Below are 27,401 nucleotides of genomic sequence, written 5' to 3'. Positions count from 1 at the left end.
TAATAGCAGAAGGGATGTCTGTGTATTTTGTGTATGTGTGTGTGTGTGCGTGTAAGTATACGCTCATGTGCTTGTGTGTGACTAAGTGCGTGAGTTAGGACGTCAATATCCAGCATTGTGTATTTTATTTGACCTTGCTGTGAGAGTCTATACAGGCATCCATTAATCCAGTCATTTAGTTTATCTATTTCGTGTTCAGTGTAGACAATATGTATGAGCAGATCACTTTCTCCCTTTATGACAATGCATTGAACTCAATATACGCATTGTTACGACGAAATCTGAAATCACCTAAACGACCGTTTTTTCAAGCTAAATTCCTCTGCTTGCATATTCATGGTCTTGTTTTATGTAACAGTAACAGAGCAAAAGTTGAATCCACCTCCTCATTTAGGTTATTTTTGCTGCAATAATTTCTGTATGCAGTATGAAAGCTGCTTCTGTTTAAATCATTTCTGCTATTATTAACACATAGACACACACATCCAAGCTTGCCCTGACACAACACCCCAAAGGTTAAACACATATTCACATTCAAAAGAGTGAACTATTTTCATTTCTTCCACTCACTCTCCATCTACATCTCTCCCTGCGTCACGATAAACATTTACACTTAAAGGGATTTAAATCAACCACATTTATGTACCTACGTGTGTGTGTGTGTGTGGGTTTGTGCGTGTGTGTGTGTGTGCCAAGATTATTTTAGTAAACTAATACAAATCATGAAAAAACTATTTAGTAAGCTGAAATAAAACAATTAATAAACCTGTTCAAAAAACTTAAACTATACTGAAACTATTAACTTTGACTCCAAAACGAACAAAAATAATTAAAAACCATCATGAATTATGTTCATTTTTAGTTTTGTCCTAAACTCTAGGAACAAGCCGTTGGAAGGGGTTTTCAAGATACTAAATCTGTCGGGTTAATGCAGCCAGGAGATGGGGATTTTTCAAAAAGGCCTAGTTTGTGCATCACCATCTCCAGTTATCACTAGCTAACAAGGGAAGGAAACGGCTAGGTAGCTAACTTGATTCTTCTTGCATGTACTACTTAAGTCATTGGTGTAAACCTGGACGAGAGAGAGTTTCCTTCCACCAAGTCACATTGAGATTGACTTTATAATTTAAACCTAACTAAGCTTAATCTTAGCTCTGGAGAACCTAAGGCCATACAGACATACAGTCGGGTTCTCATTTAAATAATTGACCACAGTGGGGTTAATGTGTACAGCTGTCCCTATGCTCTGTTGAACTGTTAATAATTACTGTGTGCAAGACGCTTTTGGAAATTCTACTTTCATATCAAACCAAAATGATTTTACAAATCCAAAATATTAACTTACTGTGCACCGTTTTAATGCAGATTCCCACAAAGGTGTTTTACGTTGCACTTCCTGAGCTAATGGGAACTTGGAAAGGAACCAAATAAACCTGTTGGCTGGAAGCTGTATTACACCAACAATCTCAGCGGAAATCTGTGGTAAAACAGCGTATATTTTGTCATTGTAAAGCTATTTTTGGATGATAATTAAGTTAAGTGTTCAAGGTTTCCAAAACCGTATCACAATCAATGATCAATTGCTTCTAGATAGAGCATTTCACACGTCACCAAATCACCTCAGCTAATCAAATTGGACATGGAATGACTCCATTGTCGCATTGGAGTCTTGAGAAGGGCTAACCTAACCTTTGACCTGACCCAGTACCTTATGTATTACTGTGTGACATCCCGAAAAACACAGAAAACTGAACAACCCAAATGGCTCCTTGCCTCCCATGCATGCTTTTCTAACACTGAAACTGAAACTAAATCATATTTAAAAAATGTTTTTATAAACTGAGTGGTGTGAGACCTGCATGCTGATCGGCTGAGAGCCGTGGTATATCAGACCGTATACCAAGGGTATGACAAAACATGTATTTTTACATTGGTAACCAGTTTATAATAGCAATAAGGCACCTCTGGAGTTTGTGATATATGGCCAATATACCACGGCTAAGGGCTTTATCCAGGCACTCTGTGTTGCGTCGTGCTTAAGAACAGCCCTTAGCCGTGGTATATTGTCCATACACCACACCACCTCGGGCATTATTGCTTAAGTATACAACTAAAACTAAATAAAGCCTTGAAAATTAGGTCTCTTCCCCCTCTCTCTCTCTCTCTCTCTCTCTCTCTCTGAGCCAGTCTAACAGACATTGATCTCCAGCCAGACAATGTGACTCAGTGTTGTACAGCTCTTCCTCCGTCTCTCTCCTCCTTACTCCTCTCCTACTCTCTCCTTTATCTGTACCTGGGAAAGACCCTGACCTCACACACTTGTGCCATGTCGTAGCCTTCTCTGTGTGTTTGTGTTTCCTTGAAATGCTGCCAGCAGGCATATCCCACACCAGTGTGTGCATGCCCGTGTTTGTTCACATTTTCTTCTTGATTATATCTACCTGTGGCTTATTCATCTGCCCGAGATCTGAAAATAAACATGAGTTTCTACGGCTCTGGTCAGCTTCACACTGATCAGCACACATTACCACATAACAGGACTCAGTAGGCTACTGCACCTCTAGTCAATAGAGTGAGAGGCTGAAAAACAGCTTCTATCTCAAGGCCATCAGACTGTTAAACAGCCACCACTAACATTGAGTGGCTGCTGCCAACATACTGACTCAACTCCAGCCACTTTAATAATGGAAATTGATGTAAAAAAATGTATCACTGGCCACTTTAAACAATGCCACTTAATATAATGTTCACATACCCTACATTACTCATCTCATATGTATATACTGTACTCTATACCATCTACTCCATCTTGCCTATGCCGTTCTGTACCATCACTCATTCATATCTTTATGTACATATTCTTTATCCCTTTACACTTGTGTGTATAAGGTAGTAGTTGTGGAATTGTTAGGTTAGATTACTCGTTGGTTATTACTGCATGGTCGGAACTAGAAGTACAAGCATTTAACTACACTCACATTAACATCTGCTAACCATGTGTATGTGACAAATAAAATAGGAGTTGATTTGATTTGAAGTGTTCAGGTTGTGGGTTGTTCCCATCCTGCTCTCTCACTTTCTCTCTCTCTCTCTCTCTCTCTCTCTCTCTCTCTCTCTCTCTCTCTCTCTCTCTCTCTCTCTCTCTCTCTCTCTCTCTCTCTCTCTCTCTCTCTCTCTCTCTCTCTCTCTCTCTCTCTCTCTCTTTCTCTTTCTTTCTTTTTTTTTGTTTTAGTGAAACAATGTTCTGCCCTTTTTACTGTGTTTTAATCCTTCCGTTTATTATCACTATCCTCAGGACGTCGAGAAAGTTCCTCCATCTGTGATAGTGACCCCTGAACCCTGCACATGACCCTTGACCTGGAGTCTAAGGTAACGTCAGCCATCTCATTCCTTTTCCTCTTCAGTTCACTGCTCACCATAGTTTTTTATTGTTTGTTTATTGTTGCTATTCGTAATACTTGTTAAACAAATACAGGTATTTTGCATTTTATGTTCAATTGTACAATTATACTGAAGGATATACACTGAGTGTACAAAACATTATGAACACCCGCTCTTTCCATGACATAGCTATGATCCCTTATTGATGTCACCTGTAAAATCCACTTCAATCAGTGTAGATGAAGGGGAGGAGACAGGTTAAAGAAGGATTTAGAAGCCTTGAGACAATTGAGACTTGGATTGTGTATGTGTGCCATTCAGAAGCATATTGGGCAAGACAAAATATTCACTGGTTTAAGTATGTCAAGAACTGAAATGCTGCTGGGTTTTTCCCACTCAACAGTTTCCCATGTGTATCAAGAATGGTCCACCAGCCAATTTGACACAACTGTGGGAAGCATTGGAGTCAACATGGGCCAGCATGACTAAGGTAACCTGCCTAAATGACTACCGACCCATGGCACTCACCTCTGTAGCCATGAAGTGCTTTGAAAGGCTGGTCATGGCTCACATCAACACCATTATCCCAGAAACCCTAGACCCACTCCAATTTGCATACTCACCCCAACAGATCCACAGATCACCAACTAAACACCTCCCTCTGCAACTGGATCCTGGACTTCCTGACGTGCAGCCCCCAGGTGGTAAGGGTAGGGAACAACACATCCGAGACGCTGATCCTCAACACAAGGGCCCTCAGGGGTGCGTGCTCAGTCCCCTCCTGTACTCCCTGTTCACTCATGACTGCATGGCCAGGCACGACTCCAACACCATCCTCAAGTTTGCCTATGACACAATGGTTGTAGTAGGCTTGATCAACGACCAAGATGAGACAGCCTATAGGGAGGAAGTCAGAGACCTGGCCATGTGGTGCCAGAACAACAACCTCTCCCTCAACGTGATCAAGACAAAGGAGATTATTGTGGACTACAGGAAAAGGAGGACCGAGCACGCCCCCATTCTCATCGACGGGGCTGTAGTGAAACAGGTTGAGAGCTTCAAGTTCCTTGGTGTCCACATCACCAACAAACTATCATGGTCCAAACACACCAAGACAGTCGTGAGGAGGGCATGACAAAGCCTATTTCACCCCAGGAGACTGAAAAGATTTGGCATGGGTCCTCAGATCCTCAAAGGGTTCTACAGCTGCACCATCGAGAGCATCCTGACGGATAGCATCACTGCCTAGTATGGCAACTGCTCGGCCTCCGACCGCAAGGCATCACAGAGGGTAGTGCGTATGGCCCAGTACATCACTGGGGCTAAGCTTCCTACCATCCAGGACCTCTATACCAGGTGGTGTCAGAGTAAGGCCCTAAAAATTGTCAAAGACTCCAACCACTCTAGTCATAGACTGTTCTCTCTGTTACCGCACGGCAAGCGGTACCGGAGCACCAAGTTGAGGTCCAAAAGGCTTTATAGAAGCTTCTACCCCCAAGCAATATGACTTCTGAACAGCTAATCAAAGGGCTACCCAGACCCCTCTTTTACACTGCTTCTACTCTCTGTTTATAATCTATGCATAGTCACTTTAACTTGACATATTACCTCAATTACCTCGACTAACCGATGCCCCCGCACATTGACTCTGTTCCCGTGGTGCCCACTGTATATAGCCTCGCTATTCTTATTTTATTGCTACTGTTTAATCATTTTTTACCTTTTATTTTCTATTTCTTACTTAACACTTGTTTTTGTATTTTTCTTAGAACTTATTAAAGCATTGTTGGTTAAGGGCTTGTAAGTAAGCATTTCACTGTAAGGTCTACCTGTTGAATTCGGCGCATGTGACAAATAACATATGACTGGATTTGATCCGTGTGGAATGCTTCTGACACCTTGTAGTCCGTGACAAACCTTGTAGGCCCTGACACCTTGTAGTCCGTGACAAACCTTGTAGGCCCTGACAAATTGAGGCTGTTCTGAGGGCAAAGGAGGTTCAACTCAATATTAGGAAGGTGTTCCTAATGTTTTGTACACTTAATGTACATATGAATAGTATTTACATTTTGTATTATTATCATTGACCATAAAGATCGTTGAAAAAATATTTACCAAATAATTGCCCGTTTCTCTTGTAAAATGGTTTCACTATTTTGCAAAATTATTTTGCACATTTTAGTAGGGGTTACATTTGCTGATTTATTTTTGAGATTTTATAGAAATTGTTCACAATCTTCAGAGTGATAGAAACACATATCCTCACCTCAGAACCTTTTCTGTGTTGATTTGTTTCGATTTTAGCTGATTTTACCACAGTATGTAACCTGAATGTGTCTATACAGTGAGCTAGTCCAGGCGATAGGCTTGCCTCTGTTTTCTGTACCTCTGGTGAAGCTGTGTGTTGACAGTCTGTGTGTTTTGGTTTTGCTGGAAGCCAGGGCTAGCTGTATGGGAGAGTGGGGTAAGTTGAGCCAATGGGGGTAAGTTGAGCCACCCTTCTTTCTAGGAAACCATACACAAAATTAATCATTTGACTAAATATTTAGGAAGAGGTCTTCATTTCATGGAGTCTGTGAAGGATGAAAACACATGGAAAAAGTGGTAAGCAGGTTAGGTCCAAAAAAAGTAGATAATTTAAAGATGTTTCTATACATCAGTTGGGGTCTCTATAAGCTTCAATATGAGGTCCTAAACCTGACATGAAAGTGCATCCTTGTAGCTGTCTGGGCTGATATAGTCCAAATGTTTGCCTTGGGGTAAGTTGAGCCAATGGCGAGTAGAGCAAATTAAAGTGTTTTCTTCCCAGATGTAATGATGGCATTATTGCTGGGATTTGAGGTAACAACAGGGCCTATGTTAAAAGTATTTTTTTTAAGTACAAAGGGTGTGTTAGGTGTTAAAATATGTTTAAAATTATTAAAATACAAAAAAACAATTGTGATTGTGTTGAATTGTGTTTGGGAAATAGAGATAGACATGGTTTTATAAAGTTAGTGGTAATATTTCATTCAGTAAAGACATTTGTAGGCGGCCTAACTTACTCTGTCCCGCAGCTCAACTTACCCCATACCTGGGGTTGTGCCAAGTCACCACTTGTTTTGGAGAAGCTATGTTTTGAAAATGTTTACATAAAATCTGCTTATTTCCAGGGATACACAACATCCTGAAATATATGTAGATATTTTTGGTCGAAAAAATACTATATTTCCCTTGATGGAGTGATGCTGAATGTAAACAACGACTCAACTTACCCCACTCTCCCATGCAGGCGCCATACAGCTAGGCTAAGTTCAGGAGGACATCTTTCTTGTTGGGACGTCTTTCACCCTCTATATATTGTGATTCACTAAAACACAAATCTCCTAATAAAACCCTCAGATCTCAATTTGCAGACATATATGAGGATTTTTGATATGGACAGTGACTGTACATTAGCTAGTCTTTGAGGATTGCTACAGCATGTTTTTGACAGGCTTTTGTCTCTGTGGCTTGTGTCTGTGACAGGATGCAGTTCTTTGTCTGGTGTCTTACAGTGCTGGCTGGAAAGTGACATGCCCTCTCTCGCACCCTAGTGCTCATAGGATAGGGTCACGACCTTTCACCTCTCAGCTGACCCTCAAACCTGCATCTCAGTCTCCTGTCTCCACGGATCACATTGACAGATAGATGGACGGGTGGGAGTATGGGAAGAGTGAGGGACCGAGGGACAGACAGAGGGAGAGAGGCAGGGATGGAGGAACCTCACTATCATGGCACACAAGCAGGCATTGAAGGATGAAATGTGGAAGGAGCAATGGAGGGTAAGAGGGAGGACTAAAAGAAGGAAATAATTAGGGATGAAGAGATCTGACAGTGGATGCAGCCAAACAGACAGGTAGTCAAGCAGGCAGGCAGATAGGGAGAGCGGAGGCAGAAAGTGACCTTACTATTGTTCCAGTAGGATCGAAGAGCTTACTTAAAGGCCTGGTCAATGTGAAGTATCACCCTCATATAGCACTGAGTCTGAGATAGCACCCTCACATAGCACTGAGTCTGAGATAGCACCCTCACATAGCACTGAGTCTGAGATAGCACCCTCACATAGCACTGAGTCTGAGATAGCACCCTTACATAGCACTGAGTCTGAGATAGCACCCTCACATAGCACTGAGTCTGAGATAGCACCCTCACATAGCACTGAGTCTGAGATAGCACCCTCACATAGCACTGAGTCTGAGATAGCACCCTCACATAGCACTGAGTCTGAGATAGCACCCTCACATAGCACTGAGTCTGAGATAGCACCCTTACATAGCACTGAGTCTGAGATAGCACCCTCACATAGCACTGAGTCTGAGATAGCACCCTCACATAGCACTGAGTCTGAGATAGCACCCTCACATAGCACTGAGTCTGAGATAGCACCCTCACATAGCACTGAGTCTGAGATAGCACCCTCACATAGCACTGAGTCTGAGATAGCACCCTCACATAGCACTGAGTCTGAGATAGCACCCTCACAGCTTGACAACTCGTCACCACTGTAAAACCATGTCCTCATACACACCAACAGACACAGTGTGTCTGTCCACTTTGGTAAAAACCCCATGGAAATCTGGACAGATTCAACATCAGTGTCACAGTTGCTCTGTGTGTGTTAAGTGTACACTAAGGAATTGTGTGGCAGTGACAGGGTTAACATACATTTGTGAAATATTACAAAGCAGTGAGTGTGTGTGTGTGGGAGTGTGTGTGAGAGTGTGTGTGTGCGTGTGTGCGTGTGTGTGTGTGTGTGACATTAGGACACCTGCATACTTCAGCATTTTTTGCCTGTCAGGAATTCTGAGGTCACTGGTTGGGGGAAAGGGGAGGTGGGAATGGAAGGAGAGAGGAGAGAGAGGGAGAGGAAGGAGAAAGGGCGATCTTTAGAAGCAGGCTTAAGCTATAGAGCATATTACTCGTCAGGTGTGTGTGTGTGTGTGTGTGTGTGTGTGTGTGTGTGTGTGTGTGTGTGTGTGTGTGTGTGTGTGTGTGTGTGTGTGTGTGTGTGTGTGTGTGTGTGTGTGTGTGTGTGTGTGTGTGTGTGTGTGTGTGTGTGTGTGTGTGTGTGTGTGTGTGTTGTTTGTGTTGTTTGTGTGTGTGTGTGTGTGTGTGTGTGGTGCCTCCCAAGCTGCCAGCAGGCAGGTCAGGTTATTAGAGGACACAGACACAGCAACGAGTGTGTAAGTGAGGAGGGACTGTGTGTATATACAGTATGTATTTTCCTACATTATTGCAGTATTTGTCTTTGTCTCCTTGGACAGTAAGATCCATGCATATACATTATACATAATATCTCAGAGCAATGCCATAAGCCAAGCTTTTTAACATCGCCCCTCGTCTCCTTTCAAATTATGTTAATGTGCAATGCTGTGTCTCTCTCCTCCCATGTTTCTAATTGTTTGAGTACGGAACCCAAATATAGTTGTTTTATTCAGATGTATCTTAATTAGTCTTCGGTACAGTGCGTGCAGCGTACATGAGTGTTGCGTGAGGTGTGTGTTGAAGAGGAGGGGGGAGTCACCTCAGAGACACTGTCATCTTCAGGTAGTGAATGTGTGTTCACAGCTTGATTAATAAGCAAGATGCAGGGATTAGTTGTGAGTTAGTGCATTGTATTTCCCCTGAACTATCATAGTTCTTAGCCTTAGGGTCTTCCTTTAGCCGACAGTGTACCCTCATCCTCCTCCCTCTCTCCTCTTTTCTTCTATGTTTGTACTCTCCTCAAACACACACACTGACACAGGTCTCCTCCTCCTTCCTCTCTTCTCCTCCCTCGCCTCTCTTCCCTGCAGTGTCTCCCCAGCTCTAGCTGGTTAGCTTTGTACCTTGGCATATAGTGCATCCCTATCATTGTGTGTTTATGTGTGTGTGTGTGTGTCACCTATCCCTCTTCATAGAAATGTATTTTTTAGTCTCTGTGCATCCATATCCAAGCTGCAGCCGTCCATCCCCTCTTTCTGAAACTGTTTATTCCCCTCTCTGAGACCCAGCACAGGGCACACACACACGCACACACACACGCACATAGGCACGCATACACACAATCACACACACGCACATCCTTCTCCTGTTTGTTATCTTGATAAATAACCAGGCTGCAGGGAAACTGCTGAATTCTATCTTTCTCCCTCTATTTCCTGACATCCATTGTAAGTTCTGCAAGGGAACTAACTAACAGAGATAAATAATGAAAGGCTTGTGCTGAACACACTCTGCTGTTCCCATACACACACACACACACACACACACACACACACACACACACACACACACACACACACACACACACACACACACACACACACACACACACACACACACACACACACACACACACACACACACACACACACACACACACACACACACACACACACACACACACACACACACACACACACACACACACCTGAGTAATATGCTCTATAGCTTAAGCCTGCACGCACGCACACACACACACACACACACATGCGTTCCACCTCCATGAATCTGCCCTCATCACCTTTGTGTATGACACACACATAATGGCTCTGATAATCAGATGCATGTCCCGTAAGTGCAGTGTGCACTTGGCTGTGTTTTCTGATATTATCACATACTATATATCGCTTGGTTGCTTTTATATTGACCCATCTCTCTCTCTCTCTCACGCACACACCCTCTGTGTGGTATATAAACAGAAGTCTTCCTATCCGATACGACACCTCATGTATCATTTTAACAATGTATAGTGTGGTGCATGAAAAGGTCACTCCCTGAGAACTAACTCCATGTAAATGTAACAAGATGTATGAACCTCACACTGCAGACTCTTGTCACAGTTTGTGTTTAACAGTATGGTATAAAGAGGGACTCATATACCCACTAGAGTTGGTGCATCATGACTGTGTGTTGAGGATACAGTAGTACTTTGGCAGTAAGGTTTATACAGTGTTTGAATGAAATGAGTAAGTGTTGTGTGTTTATCACATGTACTATAAATCACTCATTCATGGGTGGTTAATTAAGAGAAAATATGAAAATAAGAGATTAATATAGTAATTTCATTGTACATTCATTTCATGTTCTCGCTTGTGTTCTTGATAACTGAATTATAGAGAGAAAGAGACAGAGAATTCAACATACCAATTATGATCTGGCTACAAATACGAGGTCTGAGGTCCACTTACCAATCAATAATTCACAAAATGGGACAAACACCAAATTGAGAGTCCGCATGCAGATTTCTGCAGAAATATACTCTGTGTACAACGTAAAACACCAAATAATGCATGCAGAATAGAATTGGGCCGATACCCACTAATGCTCCAAATCCAGAAAAGAGAGGGTCAATTCTACAACCACCTAAAAGGAAGTGATTCCCAAACATTCCATAACAAAGCCATCACCCCTACTGAGAGATGAACCTGGAGAAGACTAAGCAAGCTGTTCCTGATTGAGAACCATTACCAGGCCAAGACATAGAAATACAAAACATAGAAAAAAGGACATACTGTAGAATGCCCACCCTAGTCACACCCTGGCCTAACCAAAATAGAGAATAAAAAACCTCTCTATGGCCAGGGCGTGACAGTAGTACACCCCCCCCCCCTCCCCCCAAGGTGCGGACTCTGGCCGCAAAACCTGACTCTAAAGGGGAGGGTCCGGGTGGGCCTTCTTACGGCGGCTGTATATAGACATAATATGACGTTTGTAATGTTTACTGTTAATTTTTGTTTATTGCACATTTGTTTATTATCTATTTCACTTGCTTTGGCAATGTAAACATATGTTTCCCATGTCAATAAAGTCTCTCAAATTGAAATTTTAATTGAATTGAGAGAGAGAGAGAGAGAGAGAGAGAGAGAGAGAGAGAGAGAGAGAGAGAGAGAGAGAGAGAGAGAGAGAGAGAGAGAGAGAGAGAGAGAGAGAGAGAGAGAGAGAGAGAGAGAGAGAGAGAGAGAGAGAGATGTATCTGGGTGGATAGTTAGAGTGAGCCAGCCGCAGGGACTATATATCAGTTGTGCGGTCTACATCGACTTACTCCCTATTTCTATCTCTCTCTATCTCTCTCTCTCTCTCTCTCTCTCTCTCTCTCTCTCTCTCTGCTAGATTGACTTATCACTGACGCTTCTCCCTCTCCCCTCCTCAGCACATGCTAGCTAGAAAGATTCCTCCCTGTACACGGTAGAGAAGACCTACAGACTGAATAATGGCTCTTAACTGTTGGCTCTCATTTCTTCTGCTAGCATGCAATATTTTACAGCTATTGTACATTACTGTACACAAAGCTACTGTGTCTTTCTAAATAGCCTCTGGAATTTGTACTATTTCCACTTGTCCCTGATTTATTTTGGTAAAAGTGATTGCATTTGTAGACTGTGAGTACATTTACATGCACACTAATATTTTGATATTAAACTGATTATGGCAGTAGGCCAAGTAAATCAATCAAATCAAATTGTATTTGTCACATGCGCCGAATACAACCTTACCGTGAAATGCTTACTTACAAGCCCTTAACCAACAATGCAGTTAAAGGAATAGAGTAAAATATTTACTAAATAAACTAACGTTTAAAAAATAGAATCAATCAAACAAAAAGTAACACAAGAAATGTACATGCCAATAACGAGTTTATATAAAGGGGGTGCCTGTACCATGTGCAGGGGTTCAGGTTAGTTGAGATCATTTGTAAAGTGACTATGCATAGATAATAGACAGTGAGTAGCAGCAGTGTGAAAACAAAAGGGGGGGGGGGATTTTGGTCCTAGACTTGATGCTCCGGTACTACTGCCGTGTGGTAGCAGATAGAACAGTCTATGACTTGGGTGACTGGAGTCTTTGACAATTTTTAGGGCCTTCCTCTGACACCGCCTAGTCTATAGGTTTTGGATATCAGGAAGCTTGGCCCCGGTGATGTACCTGGCCTTACGCATTACCTTCTGTAGCGTCTTACGGTCAGATGCCGAGCAGTTGCCATATCTGTCGTTGTTAAGTTGTTCATTTGGACCTGTTCAGCCCTCCTTTTCGTATAGTCCATGATCAGCTCCTTTGTCTTGCTCACATTGAGTGAGAGGTTGTTGTCCTGGCACCACACTGCCAGGTCTCTGACCTCCTCCCTATAGGCTGTCTCATCGTTGTCGGTGATCAGGCCTACCACTGTTGTGTTGTCAGCAAACTTAATGATGGTGTTGGAGTCGTGCTTGGCCACGCAGTCGTAGGTGAACAGGGAATACAGGAGGGGACTGAGCACGCACTCCTGAGAGACCCCAGTATTGAGGATCATCATGGCAGATGTGTTGTTGCCTACCCTTACCACCTGGGGGCGGCCCGTCAGGAAGTCCAGGATCCAGTTGCAGAGGGAGGTGTTTAGTACCAGGGTCCTTATCTTAGTGATTAGCTTTGTGGGCACTATGGTGTTGAACACTGAGCTTTAGTCAATGATCAGCATTCTCACATAGGTGTGCCTTTTGTCCAGTTGGGAAAGGGCAGTGCGATTGAGATTGCGTCATCTGTGGATCTGTTGGGGCGGTATGCGAATTGGAGTGGGTCTAGGGTTTCTGGCATGATGGTGTTGATATGAGCCATGACCAGCCTTTCAAAGCACTTCATGGCTACAGAGGTGAGTGCCATGGGTCGGTAGTCATTTAGGCAGGTTACCTTAGTCATGCTGGCCCATGTTGACTCCAATGCTTCCACCGTGAGTGCTACGGTCGTTAGTCATTTAGGAAGTTTACCTTTGATTTCTTGGGCACAGGGACTATGGTGGTCTATTTGAAACATGTATATATTCCAGACTGGGCCAGGGAGAGTTTGAAAATGTCAGTGAAGACACTTGCCAGTTTGTCCACGCATGCTTTGAGTACACATGCTGGTAATCCGTCTGGCCCAGGGGCTTTGTGAATGTTGACCTGTTTAAAGGTCTTGCTCACATCGGCTATGGGGAGCGTGATCACACAGTCGTACGGAACAGCTGGTGCTCACATGCACGCTTCAGTGTTGCTTGCCTGGAAGCGAGCATAAAAGGTTATTTAGCTCGTCTGGTAGGCTCGCATCACTTTGGCAGCTCGTGGCTGGGTTTCCCTTTGTAGTCCGTAATAGTTTTCAAGCCCTGCCACATCCAAGGATGGAAGATTCAATGTTAGTCCTGTGTTGATGCTTTTCAATTGAGGGCATTGCGGGATTTCTTATAAGCGTCCGGATTAGTGTCCCGCTCCTTGAAACGGCAGCGCTGACCTTTAGCTCGTGCGGATGTTGCCGGTAATCCATGGCTTCTGGTTGGAAATGTACGTACGGTCACTGTGGGGACAAAGTCGTTGATGCAGTTATTGATAAAGCAGATGACTGATGACTGTATACTCCTCATTGCCATTGGATGAATCCCGGAACATATTCCAGTCTGTGCTAGCAAAACAGTCCTGTAGCGTAGCATCCACATCATCTAACCACTTCTGTATTAAGCGAGTCACTTGTACTTGTACTTGTACTGATTTAGTTTTTACTTGTAAGCAGGAATCAGGAGGATAGAATTATGGTCAGATTTTCCAAATGGAGGCTGAGAGGGAGCTTTGTATGCGTCTCTGTGTGTGGAGTAAAGGTGGTCTAGAGTTTATTTTCCTCTGGTTGCACGTGACATTCTGGTAGAAATGAGCTAAAATGGATTTAAGTTTGCCTGCATTAAAGTCCCCGGCCACTAGGAGCGCCTCTAGGAGCGAGCAATACCTTGAGACTTATATTAGACACCAGCAGTTCTACATTTATCAAAGTCCAATCAGGTGGCCTGATTTCAGATGTGTCCATGTAAATTATTAGGAAAGCATGTAAATGTTTAAATCAAACTATTATATTAATCTGGCTATTCACAATAATTGTATTATTGTGTGCATGTACAGTAACCGTACTCAGTGAATTGATGTAATAAAGCTACTGGTCATTGCCGGCCGGCTGGCTGGCTAAACCAAGGCTGACCACTGAATTGCCTGTATCAGTTCCCTCAGACCTGGTGTAATCAGCAGGGCCAAGCAGGCAGGTTATATACAGAGAATCAGCCTGGCCACTGCTTTTTAAATGAGTGCTAAAACTTTCATGACAGGAAATAGGACAGGTTCTGGTGATGGAGAGGAGGGGAGGGGAGGAGAAAAGAGAGGAATGTAAAGGAGGGGAAGGGAAGGGAAGAGAGGTGGGGGGAGAGAAGAGGGAACACACACTCCTAATAGACCACAGCAAATCCTTTAATGCATGCTCCGATTGAGCACATACACACACACCCTCACACAGTGTTTAACAGGCAGGTATTCCATGGAGAAGAGAGGGTTTTAATGATTGGGGAAGTGATTCCCAGCAGCTCTGCACTCTGGTTTCCCAGTCCTCCCCTCTGTCGATGTCTCTGATAATGATGTCAATGAGAACGGATGCAGGGAGGGATGGATGGAGGGAGGGTAGGAGGAGATGATTAGAAACATACTGCTAATCGCTAGGCAACAGAAGAATCTCTACATCAGAGAGAGAGAGAGAGAGAGAGAGATTCTGTGTGTGTTCTAAAGCACTAAAATGATGAGTACTGGGTTTACTACTTTAACTGCTCTTGTTGTCACAGACACTTAGGGGTTAACTCTCCATTTCCCTGTCTGCTTTTCTTTCTCTGTTCTGTTAGTGAACATTTTAGAAGTGTGCTCAAATCTTACATAAACAGGGCACTGTGCCCTTCTCACTTTTCCTCCCCCTCCCCCTCTCTCTCTCCTTTCTCCCGTTCTCCCTTCCACTTTCCCTGCTCCTGTGCTTGCTCTACTGCACTGGGTCAAGGTTGACACATACAGCACAGAGAGAGAACAGGCATGAGGGAGGTGGAGCGAGTGAGAGAGAGGTGTGAGGGCACTCACTTTTGGCACACTGTGTGAACAAACTGTATGTACAGCAGGGTTCCCCACATGGCGCCCCGCATGCCGAATTTGGACCGCAGGTTAATTTATTTGGCCCCTCCAAGTTTTCAGATAAAACCATTTTGTATTATTATTTTTTAATTGTTGAACATTCAAGACTGTAAAAACACCAGTAAATCAACTACAAGTGATTTACATTTTGGAAATCTGTTACAAAGTATTCCCATGCATAATAGAGAGATATGTGATCGTATACCATTTTATTCATTCAGCTAAGTTGAATTATTCAGGTAACACATTCTCATTTACAGCTATGACCTGGTTAATAGTTACAGGTGAGAAGAGGAAGGATGAACGAGCCAATTGTAAGCTGGGGATGATTAAGTGGCCATGATGGTATGGGGGCCAAATTGGAAATTTAGCCAAGACACCAGGGTTAACAACCCTACTCTTACAATAAGTGCCATGGGATCTTTAGTGACCACAGAGAGTCAGGAAACCCGTTTAACATCCCATCCGAAATACAGCACCCTATACAGGGCAATGTCCCAATCACTGTTCTGGGGCATTGGGATCTTTTTTAATCGACCAGATGAAAGAGTGCCTCCAACACCACTTCCAGCAGCATCTGGTCTCCCATCCAGGGACCGACTAGGACCAACGCTGCTTAGCTTCAGAGGCAAGCCAGCAGTGGGATGCAGGGTGTAAAAATGTAAGCAAGTTTTGAAATGTTTATGTTTTAGTCAAATATTATACCTGTTTGGGCTTCTTACAGTCAATTTACAGTGTACAAATTATTTGAAATTATGTTGCGGCCCCGTGACCATCCACTCAAGAAAAAAAAATCAGCCCAAGGCTAAATCTAGTTTATCTTTATTTAACTAGGAAAATCAGTTAAGAACAACATTTTATTTACAATGAAGGCCTAACCCAACCAAACAACGCTGTACACCGCCTTACAATCACAGCTGATTGTAATACAGCCTGGAATCGAACCAGGTTCTGTAGTGACGCCTCTAGCACAGAGATGCAGTGCCTTAGACTGCTGCGCCACTCGGGAGCTCCAATCAAGTTGATGATCCCTGCTGTACTGGCTCTACAAACAAATCCCGGAGAGAGATCTCTCTTCATCTTTATCTGCCTGCCTCTCGATCTCTCTCTTATAGTACAAACATGCACAGGTCTATTTTAGAACAGAAATGTTAGACACTTCCAGCAGGAGTAAATCCTACCTGCTCACAACAACACTTTATTTATGCTGAAAAGCTACAAATCAGAGAAAAAAAACTGTTTTATTTGTTTACATTGATTTATATTATTTTCTGTCTTTCTCATTTGCTTGTATTGTATCTGTTCTAGTGTTCCATGAGTTCCATTCCCCAAGTACTCTACAGTGATTGGCTGTTAGATTTAGGGGGGCTGACCTGCTGTCAGGGTTAGACTAGCTGGACCAATCAGAATCTTGACAGGAGACAGACAGGAGAACACCGGCGAGACAACTCACCCCCTATCCCACCTATCTCACCTGTCTCACCCCATACCTCACCCCCTATCCCATCTGTCTCACCCTATACCTCACCTTCTATCTCACCCCATACCTCACCCTCTATCCCACCTGTCTCACCCCATACCTCACCTTCTATCTCACCCCACACCTCACCCCTATCCCACCTGTCTCACCACATACCTCACCCCCTATCCCACCTGTCTCACCCCATACCTTACCTTCTATCTAACTTGTCTCACCCCATACCTCACCCCATACCTCACCCCCTATCCCACCTGTCTCACCACATACCTCACCTTCTATCTAACCTGTCTCACCCCATACCTCACCTTCTACCTCACCTGTCTTACCCCATACCTCACCCCCTATCCCACCTGTCTCACCCCATACCTCACCTTCTATCTCACCTGTTTCACCCTATTCCTCACCTTCTATCTAACCTGTCTCACCCCATACCTCACCTGTCTCACCCCATACCTCACCCCTATCTCACCTGTCTCACCCTATACCTCACCTTCTATCTCACCGGTTTCACCCTATTCCTCACCTTCTATCTCACCTGTTTCACCCTATACCTCACCTTCTATCTCACCTGTTTCACCCTATTCCTCACCTTCTATCTCACCTATTTCACCCTATACCTCACCTTCTATCTCACCTGTTTCACCCTATACCTCACCTTCTATCTCACCTGTCTCACCCTATTTCTCATCTTCTATCTCACCTGTTTCACCCTATACCTCACCTTCTATCTCACCTGTTTCACCCTATTCCTCACCTTCTATCTCACCTGTTTCACCCTATACCTCACCTTCTATCTCACCTGTCTCACCCTATTACTCACCTTCTATCTCACCTGTCTCACCCCATACCTCACCTTCTATCTCACCTGTTTCACCCTATTCCTCACCTTCTATCTCACCTGTCTCACCCCATACCTCACCTTCTATCTCACCTGTAAGCTGCTCCTTATAGGGCCACACAGCTTGTCAGAGGTGATGTGTGTGTGTTACGTCTGAAGCTGAGGGAATTTGTAGAGGAGGTTTAGTTTGCAGTGTCACAGAAAGATTGACTGACTGTGTAAAAACAATCATATTTTATTTGTGGGATTTCATGTCATTTGTGGCAGTTATTTTAATAGTAATGAATGTTTTTCAGTGTAGTTTTATCAATAGTAAATAAAGGGGGCTGATAACAATGGACTGTTATTAGGGTTGGACCATATGGGGCTCACATCACACACACACACACACACACACACACACACACACACACACACACACACACACACACACACACACACACACACACACACACACACACACACACACACACACACACACACACACACACACACACACACACACACACACACACGCACGCACGCACACATGCACACACACACACATACACATACAGAAGAGCAGAGCGTGAAAGGTCAAGTTCACATTTCTACAGTCCCAGAGAGGTCACAGAGGTCATGGAAAGGTCACCATGGGGTCAGAGGAGAGGTCATCATAGATCAGGCTGATCAGAACCAAAAGAGAAAAATGTCCCCATTTTAGTCTACGTGTCATTCATATCCTCCTGATGTTTTTCATGTGAACCTTTGTCTAAGCATATATTATTGGCAGTGAGGGCATTTCAATTTTATTGCATGTCAGCAGAGTTGAAGTTTGCAAAAATAAATTGAAATGTTATTCTGATGAAAGTTTCAGCATCAACATATGCAATATGTAGAGGCTATCCAAATAAAGAAAGTTTTAAATATTTTTTATCTCACCTCTCACATTGGGTTTTATGTAAATAGATAAGATGGTGTTTTATTCCCAATCAGAGGGATCTCCTGTCGCATCCCAGTCTCTACATAATAACCTCCAGAAACCCCCCGCCCCAACCCCCCCACACACACTGCATACACTGCATATTGCAGACACTGCACATTTCCTCTCTCAGGGGGGAGAGGCTTAGATCAATGAAAATAAATACTTTTCTTCACATAATGAGCCGAACAGGGAGAGGGACGAGGGTAGGGACAGGAGTAAGGGGTAAGGAGAAGGGGATAGGGTGAAATACAATAAGGAAGAGGGGTAAAAGCACATATGACCTACCAACAGGACATTAAAAATCGTAATATCTTCTGTTTCTCCGAGTCGTGGCTGAACAACGACATCTTCTTGTGACTCTCTTGTGAAATCATCACCTGAAACTAATTAGCATAACGCAACGGACATAAATATCCCTAGAAAATATTCCTATTCATGAAAATCACAAATGAAATATATTGAGACACGGCTTAGCCTTTTGGTAATCACCCTGTCATCTCAGATTTTCAAAATATGCTTTACAGCCAAAGCTAGACAAGCATTTGTGTAAGTTTATCGATAGCCTAGCATAGCATTATGCCTTGCTATCAGCAGGCAAGCTTGTCACGAAAATCAAAAAAGCAAACAAATTAAATCGTTTACCTTTGATGAACTTCGGATGTTTTCACTCATGAGACTCCCAGGTACATAGCCAAAGTAAATTTCTTCCCAAAAGATTATTTTTGTAGGCGAAATAGCTCCGTTTGTTCTTCACGTTTGGCTGAGAAATCGCCCAGAAATTACAGTCACGAAAACGGCAAAAAATATTCCAAATTAGCTCCATAATATCGACAGAAACATGACAAACGTTGTTTATAATCAATCATCAAGGTGTTTTTCTAATATCTATTCGATAATATATCCGTCGTCGGGACAATTCGTTTTTCAGTAGGACCGATTGGAGTAATGGCTACCTCTGTATTTTACGTGAGAATCTCTCTCGGAGCCACCATGTGACCACTTACGCAATGTGGCTGCCTACGGCTATTCTTCAACATAAATGCGTAAAACTACGTCACAATGCTGTAGACACCTTGGGGAATACGTAGAAAGCGTAAGCACGTTGATGGTACATTCACAGCTCAATAGGGATTCATTGGAACGCAGCGCTTTCAAAACCTGGGGCACTTCCGGATTGGATTTTTCTCAGGCTTTCGCCTGCAACATCAGTTCTGTTATACTCACAGACAATATAATTACAGTTTTGGAAACATTAGAGTGTTTTCTATCCAAAGTTGTCAATTATATGCATATTCTAGCATCTTGTCCTGACAAAATATCCCGTTTAAAACGGGAACTGATAAAAATGATAATACTGCCCCTAGAGTTGCAACAGGTTTAAGAACATACAGCTGGCAGGTTATGCACTCTATCGGCAGGACAGAACAGCAGCCCATACCTCAGGGCAAAGGCCTATGCAAATATGTGAACAACAGCTGGTGCAAAATATCTAGGGAAGTCTTGAAGTTTTGCTCACTTGAGGTAGAGTATCTCATGATAACCTGTAGACCACAACATCTACCAAGAGAGTTTTCATCTGTATCTGTACACCACAGACCGATGCTGGCACTTAAACCACACTCAATGAGCTGTATACCGCCATAAGCAAACAGGAAAACGCTCATCCAGAGAAGGCGCTCCTAGTGGCCAGAGACTATAATGCAGGGAAACTAAATCAGTTTTACCTCATTTCTATCAGCATGTTAAATGTGCAACCAGAGGAAAATAAATTCTAGACCACCTTTACTCCACACACAGAGAATCATACAAAGCTCTCTCTCGCCCTCCCTTTGGCAAATCCTGATTCCTGCTTACAAACTAAATTTAAATTAGGAAGATGCTAAACTACAGGACCGCTTTGCTAAACTACGGGACCGCTTTGCTATCACAGACTGGAATATGTTCCGGGATTCCTCCAATGGCATTGAGGGATAAGAGCGTCTGCTAAATGACTTAAATGTAAATGTAAATGAGTACATCACATCAGTAATTGGCTTTATCAATAAGTGTACTGAGGACGTCGTCCCCATTGTGACTATACGTACATACAGTGCTTTGCAAAACTATTCACCCTCCTTGGTGTTTTTCCTATTTTGTTGCATTACAACCTGTAATTTAAATGGATTTTTATTTGGATTCAATGTAATAATCTCAGTATATATACATCTGTTCTGAAATGCCCCAGAGTCTGCAACACCACAAAGCAAGCGGCACTATGAAGGCCAAGGAGCTTGCCAAACAGGTCAGCGACAAAGTTGTGGACAAGTACAGATCAGGGTTGGGTTATAAAAAAATATCTGAAAGTTTGAACATCCCACGGAACACCTTTAAATCCATTATTAAAAAATGGAAAGAATGACACCACAACTAACCTGCCAAGAGAGGGCCACCCACCAAACCTCACAGACCAGGCAAGAAGGGCATTAATCAGACAGGCAACAAAGAGACCAAAGATAACCCTGAAAGAGCTGCAAAGCTCCACAGCGGAGGTTTGAGTATCTGTCCATAGGACCACTTTAAGCCGTACACTCCACAGAGCTGGGCTTTACGGAAGAGTGGCCATAAAAAAGCCATTGCTTAAAGAAAACAATAAGAAAACACATTTGGTGTTCGCCAAAAGGCATGTGGGAGACTCCCCAAACATATGGATGAAGGTACTCTGGTAAGATGAGACTAAAATTGAGCTTTTTGGCCATCAAGGAAAATGCTATGTCTGGCGCAAACCCAACACCTCTCATCACCGTGAGAACACCATCCCCACAGTGAAGCATGGTGGTGGCAGCATCAGAAGCCACAGATTACAGGCAACATTCACACTGAGCTAAATGGTAGAGCTTCCGCTTTCAAGGACCGGGACTCTAACCCTGAAGCTTATAAGAAATCACGCTATGCCCTCCGACGAACCATTCAAACAGGCAAAGCTTCAATACAGGACTACGATCAAATCATACTACACCAACTCTGATGCTCGTCAGATGCTGCAGGGCTTGCAAACTATTACAGACTACAAAGGGAAGCACAGCCGAGGGCTGCCAAGTGACACGAGCCTACCAGACGAGCTAAATAACTTTGGGGCAAGTAACACTGAAACATGAATTAGAGCATCAGCTGTTCCGTGCGACTGTGTGATCACACTCACCGCAGCCGATGTGAGTAAGACCTTCAAACAGGTCAACATTCACAAGGCCGCAGGGCCAGACGGATTACCAGGATGTGTACTCTGAGCGTGCGCTGACCAACTGGCAAGTGTCTTCACTGACATTTTCAACCTCTCCCTGTCTGAGTCTGTAATACCGACATGTTTCAAGAAGACCACCATAGTCCCTGTGCACAAGACCACTAAGGTAACCTGCCTAAATGACTACTGACCCGTAGCGCTCACGTCTGTAGCCATGAAATGCTTTGAAAGGCTGGTCATGGCTCACATCAAGACCATTATCCCAATGCTATTCATTGACTACAGCTCAGCGTTCAACACCATAGTACCCTCAAAGCTCATCACTAAGATAAGGACCATGGTACTAAACACCCCCCTCTGCAACTGGATCCTGGACTTCCTGACAGGCCACCCCCAGGTGGTAAGGGTAGGTAACAACACATCTGCCTCGCTGATCCTCAACACGGGGGTCCCTCAGTGCGTGCTCAGCCCCCTCCTGTACTCCCTGTTCACTCATGACTGCACGGCCAGGCACAACTCCAACACCATCATTACATTTGCTAATGACACAACAGTGGTAGACAAAGATGAGACAGCCTATAGGGAGGAGGTCAGAGACCTGGCAGTGTGGTGCCAGGACAACAACCTCTCACTCAATGTGATGATTGTGGACTACAGGAAAAGGAGGGTCGAGCATGCCCCCATTCTCATCGACGGGGCTGTAGTGAAACAGGTTGGACCTCTATACCAGGCGGTGTCAGAGGAAGACCCCAAAAAGGGTCAAATACCCCAGCCACCCTAGTCATAGACTGTTCTCTCTGCTTCCGCAAGGCAAACGCCAAGTCTAGGTCCCAGAGGCTCCTAAATAGCTTCAAACCTCAAGCCATAAGCCATGTGTGTGCGTGTGCGTGTGTGTGTGGCATTAAAGCCGTAGTTTATAATGAGTTTAATAAGAGGAAAACAATACATGATTTAGAGCAATGCTGTCGGGGTACGCCAAATAAAAATGTGATTCACATTTTTTTAAATATACATGTTTTTTTAAATAATAAATAATCTTCACATTTTCAAACAGGTCATTTATATTTTCCAAGGGGCTATACATTTGGGTGAGTTTTTTTTCTCGCCTGAGTAGCCTCGTTTCAATGCCTGAGTAGCCTCGTTTCAATGCCTGAGTAGCCTCGTTTCAATGCCTGAGTAGCCTTGTTTCAATGCCTGAGTAGCCTCGTTTCAATGCCTGAGTAGCCTCGTTTCAATGCCTGAGTAGCCTCGTTTCAATGCCTGAGTAGCCTCGTTTCAATGCCTGAGTAGCCTCGTTTCAATGCCTTAGTAGCCTCGTTTCAATGCCTTAGTAGCCTCATTTCAATGCCTGAGTAGCCTCGTTTCAATGCCTGAGTAGCCTCGTTTCAATGCCTTAGTAGCCTCGTTTCAATGCCTGAGTAGCCTCGTTTCAATGCCTGAGTAGCCTCGTTTCAATGCCTGAGTAGCCTCGTTTCAATGCCTGAGTAGCCTCGTTTCAATGCCTGAGTAGCCTCGTTTCAATGCCTGAGTAGCCTCGTTTCAATGCCTGAGTAGCCTCGTTTCAATGCCTGAGTAGCCTCGTTTCAATGCCTGAGTAGCCTCGTTTCAATGCCTGAGTAGCCTCGTTTCAATGCCTGAGTAGCCTCGTTTCAATGCCTGAGTAGCCTCGTTTCAATGCCTGAGTAGCCTCGTTTCAATGCCTGAGTAGCCTCGTTTCAATGCCTGAGTAGCCTCGTTTCAATGCCTGAGTAGCCTCGTTTCAATGCCTGAGTAGCCTCGTTTCAATGCCTGAGTAGCCTCGTTTCAATGCCTGAGTAGCCTCGTTTCAATGCCTGAGTAGCCTCGTTTCAATGCCTGAGTAGCCTCGTTTCAATGCCTGAGTAGCCTCATTTCAATGCCTGAGTAGCCTCGTTTCAATGCCTGAGTAGCCTCGTTTCAATGCCTGAGTAGCCTCGTTTCAATGCCCAAAATAAAATGATGTCAAATACAGGTAGCTTAGTCAAATAATTAACATCCAATCACATTAACCGTTACTCTCTTGTAGGAAACTTCACTTTTGCGCAGACATTTAGAAACGAAACATGACAATTTAAAAATAAGCCACAGCAGTTTTTGAGCGAGAATGAATACAACTTTCGAGTAGTAAGACATGTATGAAAGCAACAGATACTATTAATAAGAAGGGGCTAGAAGAATCTTATATGATGAGCTACCGAGTGGCTAGGACAGGCAAGCCCCATACTATTGTGGAGGACTTCATTCTTCCTGCTGCTGCGGATATGGCTGGGACAATGCTGGGGGAAAAGGCCCAAAAAACTACACAGACGATGCCTTCATCAAACAACACTGTTTCACGACGCATCAGTGACATGGCAGGAGATGTTTTGAAACAGTTACTGCTTCGCATACAGGCCAGTGAATTCTATGCGTTACAGCTGGATAAGTCAACAGATGTGTCGGGCCTGGCACAGCTCCTGGTATATGTCCGTTACGTTTATGGGGGGTCAATTAAGGAAGACATCCTCTTCTGCAAACCACTGGAAACCAGGACAACAGGAGAGGATATTTTTAAAGTACTGGACAGCTTTATGTCATCAAATGGACTTTGGTGATCAAGATGTGTTGGTATCTGTACTGATGGCACAAAAGCCATGACAGGGATAACAATGGAGTGGTAACGTGCGTGCAAGCAGTTGCTCCCAATGCCACTTGGGTACACTGCAGCATCCACGGGAGGCTCTTGCTGCCAAGGGAATGCCTGACAGCTTGAAAGACGTTTTGGACACTACAGTGAAAATGGTTCCCTTTTTTAAGCAAGGCCCCTGAACTCTCGTGTATTTTCTGCATAATTCAATGATATGGGCAGCGACCATGTAATGCTTTTACAATGTACACAAGAGCGCAGGTTATCAAGGGGCAAAGTATTGACACGTTTTTTGACACGACTGGCCTATCTGGGTGATGTTTTTTCTCGCCTGACTGATCTGAATCTAGGATTACAGGAAGTCTCCGCAACTATATTCAATGTGCGGGACAAAATTAAGGCTGTGATTAAGAAGTTGTGTCTGCATTAACAGCACACAGGTCTTTCCATCATTGTATGATTTTTTTGTGTGCAAATGAACTCAAGCTTGCGGACAATGTCAAATGTGATATAGCGAAGCACCTGAGTGAGCTGGGTGCGCAATTACACAGGTACTTTCCCAAAAAGGATGACACAAACAACTGGATTCATTTTCCCTTTCATGCCCTGCCAGTCCACTTACCGATATCTGAACAAGAGAGCCTCTTCGAAATTGCAACAAGCTGTTCTGTGAAAATTGAAAAAATTAAATCCGAAACCACTGCCAGATTTCTGGATAGGGCTGCACTCAGAGTATCCTGCCTTGGCAAATCCTGCTGTTAAGACACTGATGCCCTTTGCAACCACGAAAAAAATGAATAAGCCTGGGTTATTCACAATGTTTGATGAACAAATAAGGTTTTATATGTAAGATGGTTAAATAAAGAGCAAAATTATTGATTATTATTATATTATTATGTGTGTCATGGTCCTATAAGAGCTCTTTGCCACTTCCCACGAGTCGGGTGGTGACAAAAACTCACTCATTCTTATGTTTAATAAATGTATCGTACAGAGTGTGTGTGTGGCAGGCTTACAATGATGGCAAAAACAACACGTGAGAGTGTGCTGACCCTGGTGCTGGAGGGGGTACGCAGCTGGAGGTTGAAGGTTTGAAGAGGTACGGGACTATAAAAAGTTTGTGAACCACTGACTTAAAGGAAACAGGTTTTCATCCTTCTCTTGCCTTCTGTCCATTTCTCATTCCGCAAGGTCAGAGAAGCCCCTTTCTTTTCTTTGTTTCTCTCTCTCTCTCCCTCTCTCTCTCTCTCTCTTGCTCTCTCATTCTCTCTTTCTCTCATCCCATCTCTCTCTGTCCCCTTGCTCTTCCAGACCCTATTTAGAAAACACTCCCAAACCTTAGACAGCTCTATAACTATAAATCTCTCCCCCCTTCATCCAGAGCTAAATGACTGAACACTTATCTTATCTACTGCCTCCATAGTACAGCCTATCACAGCCAATGTCTCTGGTCCTACCACACACTGTAATGGCAGAGTGATGTCTTCTCATTTGGCTGTTCGACTCCAGTACATCACAGCTCTGATATTCTCTGATGGAAAGCTGACAAAGGACAGGTGTCCATTCATTCTGCTCTGTCATGCCACTTTTCCTCTCCACTCTGTGGTAGTAAGAGCCTAAAGCAGGGGATCTGTCTGTACTCTGAGGGGGGCTTAAGTCCACTAAATCAGACCCCCCGCCAGGCACTCAACAGGGGGGGGGGGGTGCAAAAGGATGAGAGTAAAGACAGGAGGACGATAGGAGAGAAAGAAGAACCGTGATGCTAAATCTCTCCACAAGAACTCTATATCAATCGATACATCCTCCCAGGATAGAGCACGGTGTACTGCACACACACCCACATATTTGATACATGTTACTGTAAGGTGAGTGTGCTGTGTGCATCCTCTGTTACAGTAGGTAGTGCAGTGTGGACGTGGCTATTGATGAGAGTTTACAGTATGTAGATGGCTCTGCTTCCCTCTTACCATGTAGCCCACAGCAGACACACAACGTAAGCCTGGGATGGAAAGATCATAGTTAGCTGCCATATTTCACACGCTTATCCATTTGCTTATTGATTAGCTATATCAGCTGCGTCCCCTAAAGCACCTTGTTTGTTCTATTAGCATATACCTTGGGTTTCCTTTGTTTGCAATTTTGATGGTGAGTGTAATGAACGTGTGTGTGTATGAGAGGAGCAGTAACTCTCTGTCTACCCTGAGGTCCTCTCAGCCTTGCAGGCCTCCTCTGTATAGGCCTCCTGACACATGCCTAAACGGAAAGCCAGGATCCACTAATTGGCCACTGTGTTATTGCCTCTGTGTGTGTGTGTGTGTGTGTGTGTGTGTGTGTGTGTGTGTGTGTGTGTGTGTGTGTGTGTGTGTGTGTGTGTGTGTGTGTGTGTGTGTGTGTGTGTGTGTGTGTGTGTGTGTGTGTGTGTGTGTGTGTGTGTGTGTGCGTGTGTGTGCGTGTGTGCGTGTGTGCGTGTGTGTGTGTGTGTGTGTGCGTGTGTGCGTGTGCGTGTGTGCGTGTGTGCGTGTGTGTGTGTGTGTGCGCGCGTGTGTGAATGCTGGTGTAGAAAGCCGGTTGTGTCAGCAGTTCAGGGTGAGAGACGTTATCTCAGGGCAGACTGAGGAAGACAACACAACTAATATGGACATTCTTAAACAGTTCAAGTAGCCAATATAATCCTGACATTTTCAACGTTTTCATAATACAGTAACTCCAACACATATTACAATGTTTTTAGATGGACGTGCATTCTTAAATCCTCTATTAAAAATCATTGTAAATAAAAGTTTTGCCTTGTTGTATGACCTTGGTAATTATGCTGTTTAATTCTATTGTATCATAATTATGCTTCATTGTTTAGAGGTTTGGGGAGTCTTGTTAGCTCTAATTGGTTTGTTATCTCTCTGTGTTTATTAAATGCTCTATAATTGTTAATTACCATGTGAGG

General features: G+C 43.7%; 1 protein-coding gene across 2 annotated transcripts in view; it reads left to right on the top strand.

Annotated features, from left to right (window-relative positions):
- Positions 1-27,401, top strand: part of LOC124035743 (transcription factor Maf-like) — a 145,554-nt gene that overhangs the window by 7,468 nt on the left and 110,685 nt on the right. The window contains exons 2-3 of one of the 2 annotated variants that reach the window (XM_046349387.1): positions 3,296-3,369; positions 3,785-3,835. In XM_046349387.1, coding sequence (XP_046205343.1) covers positions 3,296-3,323 — 28 coding nt within the window. In that variant the 3' untranslated portion in view covers positions 3,324-3,369; positions 3,785-3,835. Of the gene's footprint in view, positions 1-3,295; positions 3,370-3,784; positions 3,836-27,401 lie in introns of those variants that run through there. The other variant, XM_046349378.1, reaches the window with a different exon arrangement.

The sequence above is a fragment of the Oncorhynchus gorbuscha genome, linkage group LG01 (genome assembly GCF_021184085.1).
Source record: "Oncorhynchus gorbuscha isolate QuinsamMale2020 ecotype Even-year linkage group LG01, OgorEven_v1.0, whole genome shotgun sequence".
Classification (NCBI taxonomy): Eukaryota; Metazoa; Chordata; class Actinopteri; order Salmoniformes; family Salmonidae; genus Oncorhynchus; species Oncorhynchus gorbuscha.
This window is presented reverse-complemented; position numbering and strand designations above follow the sequence as displayed.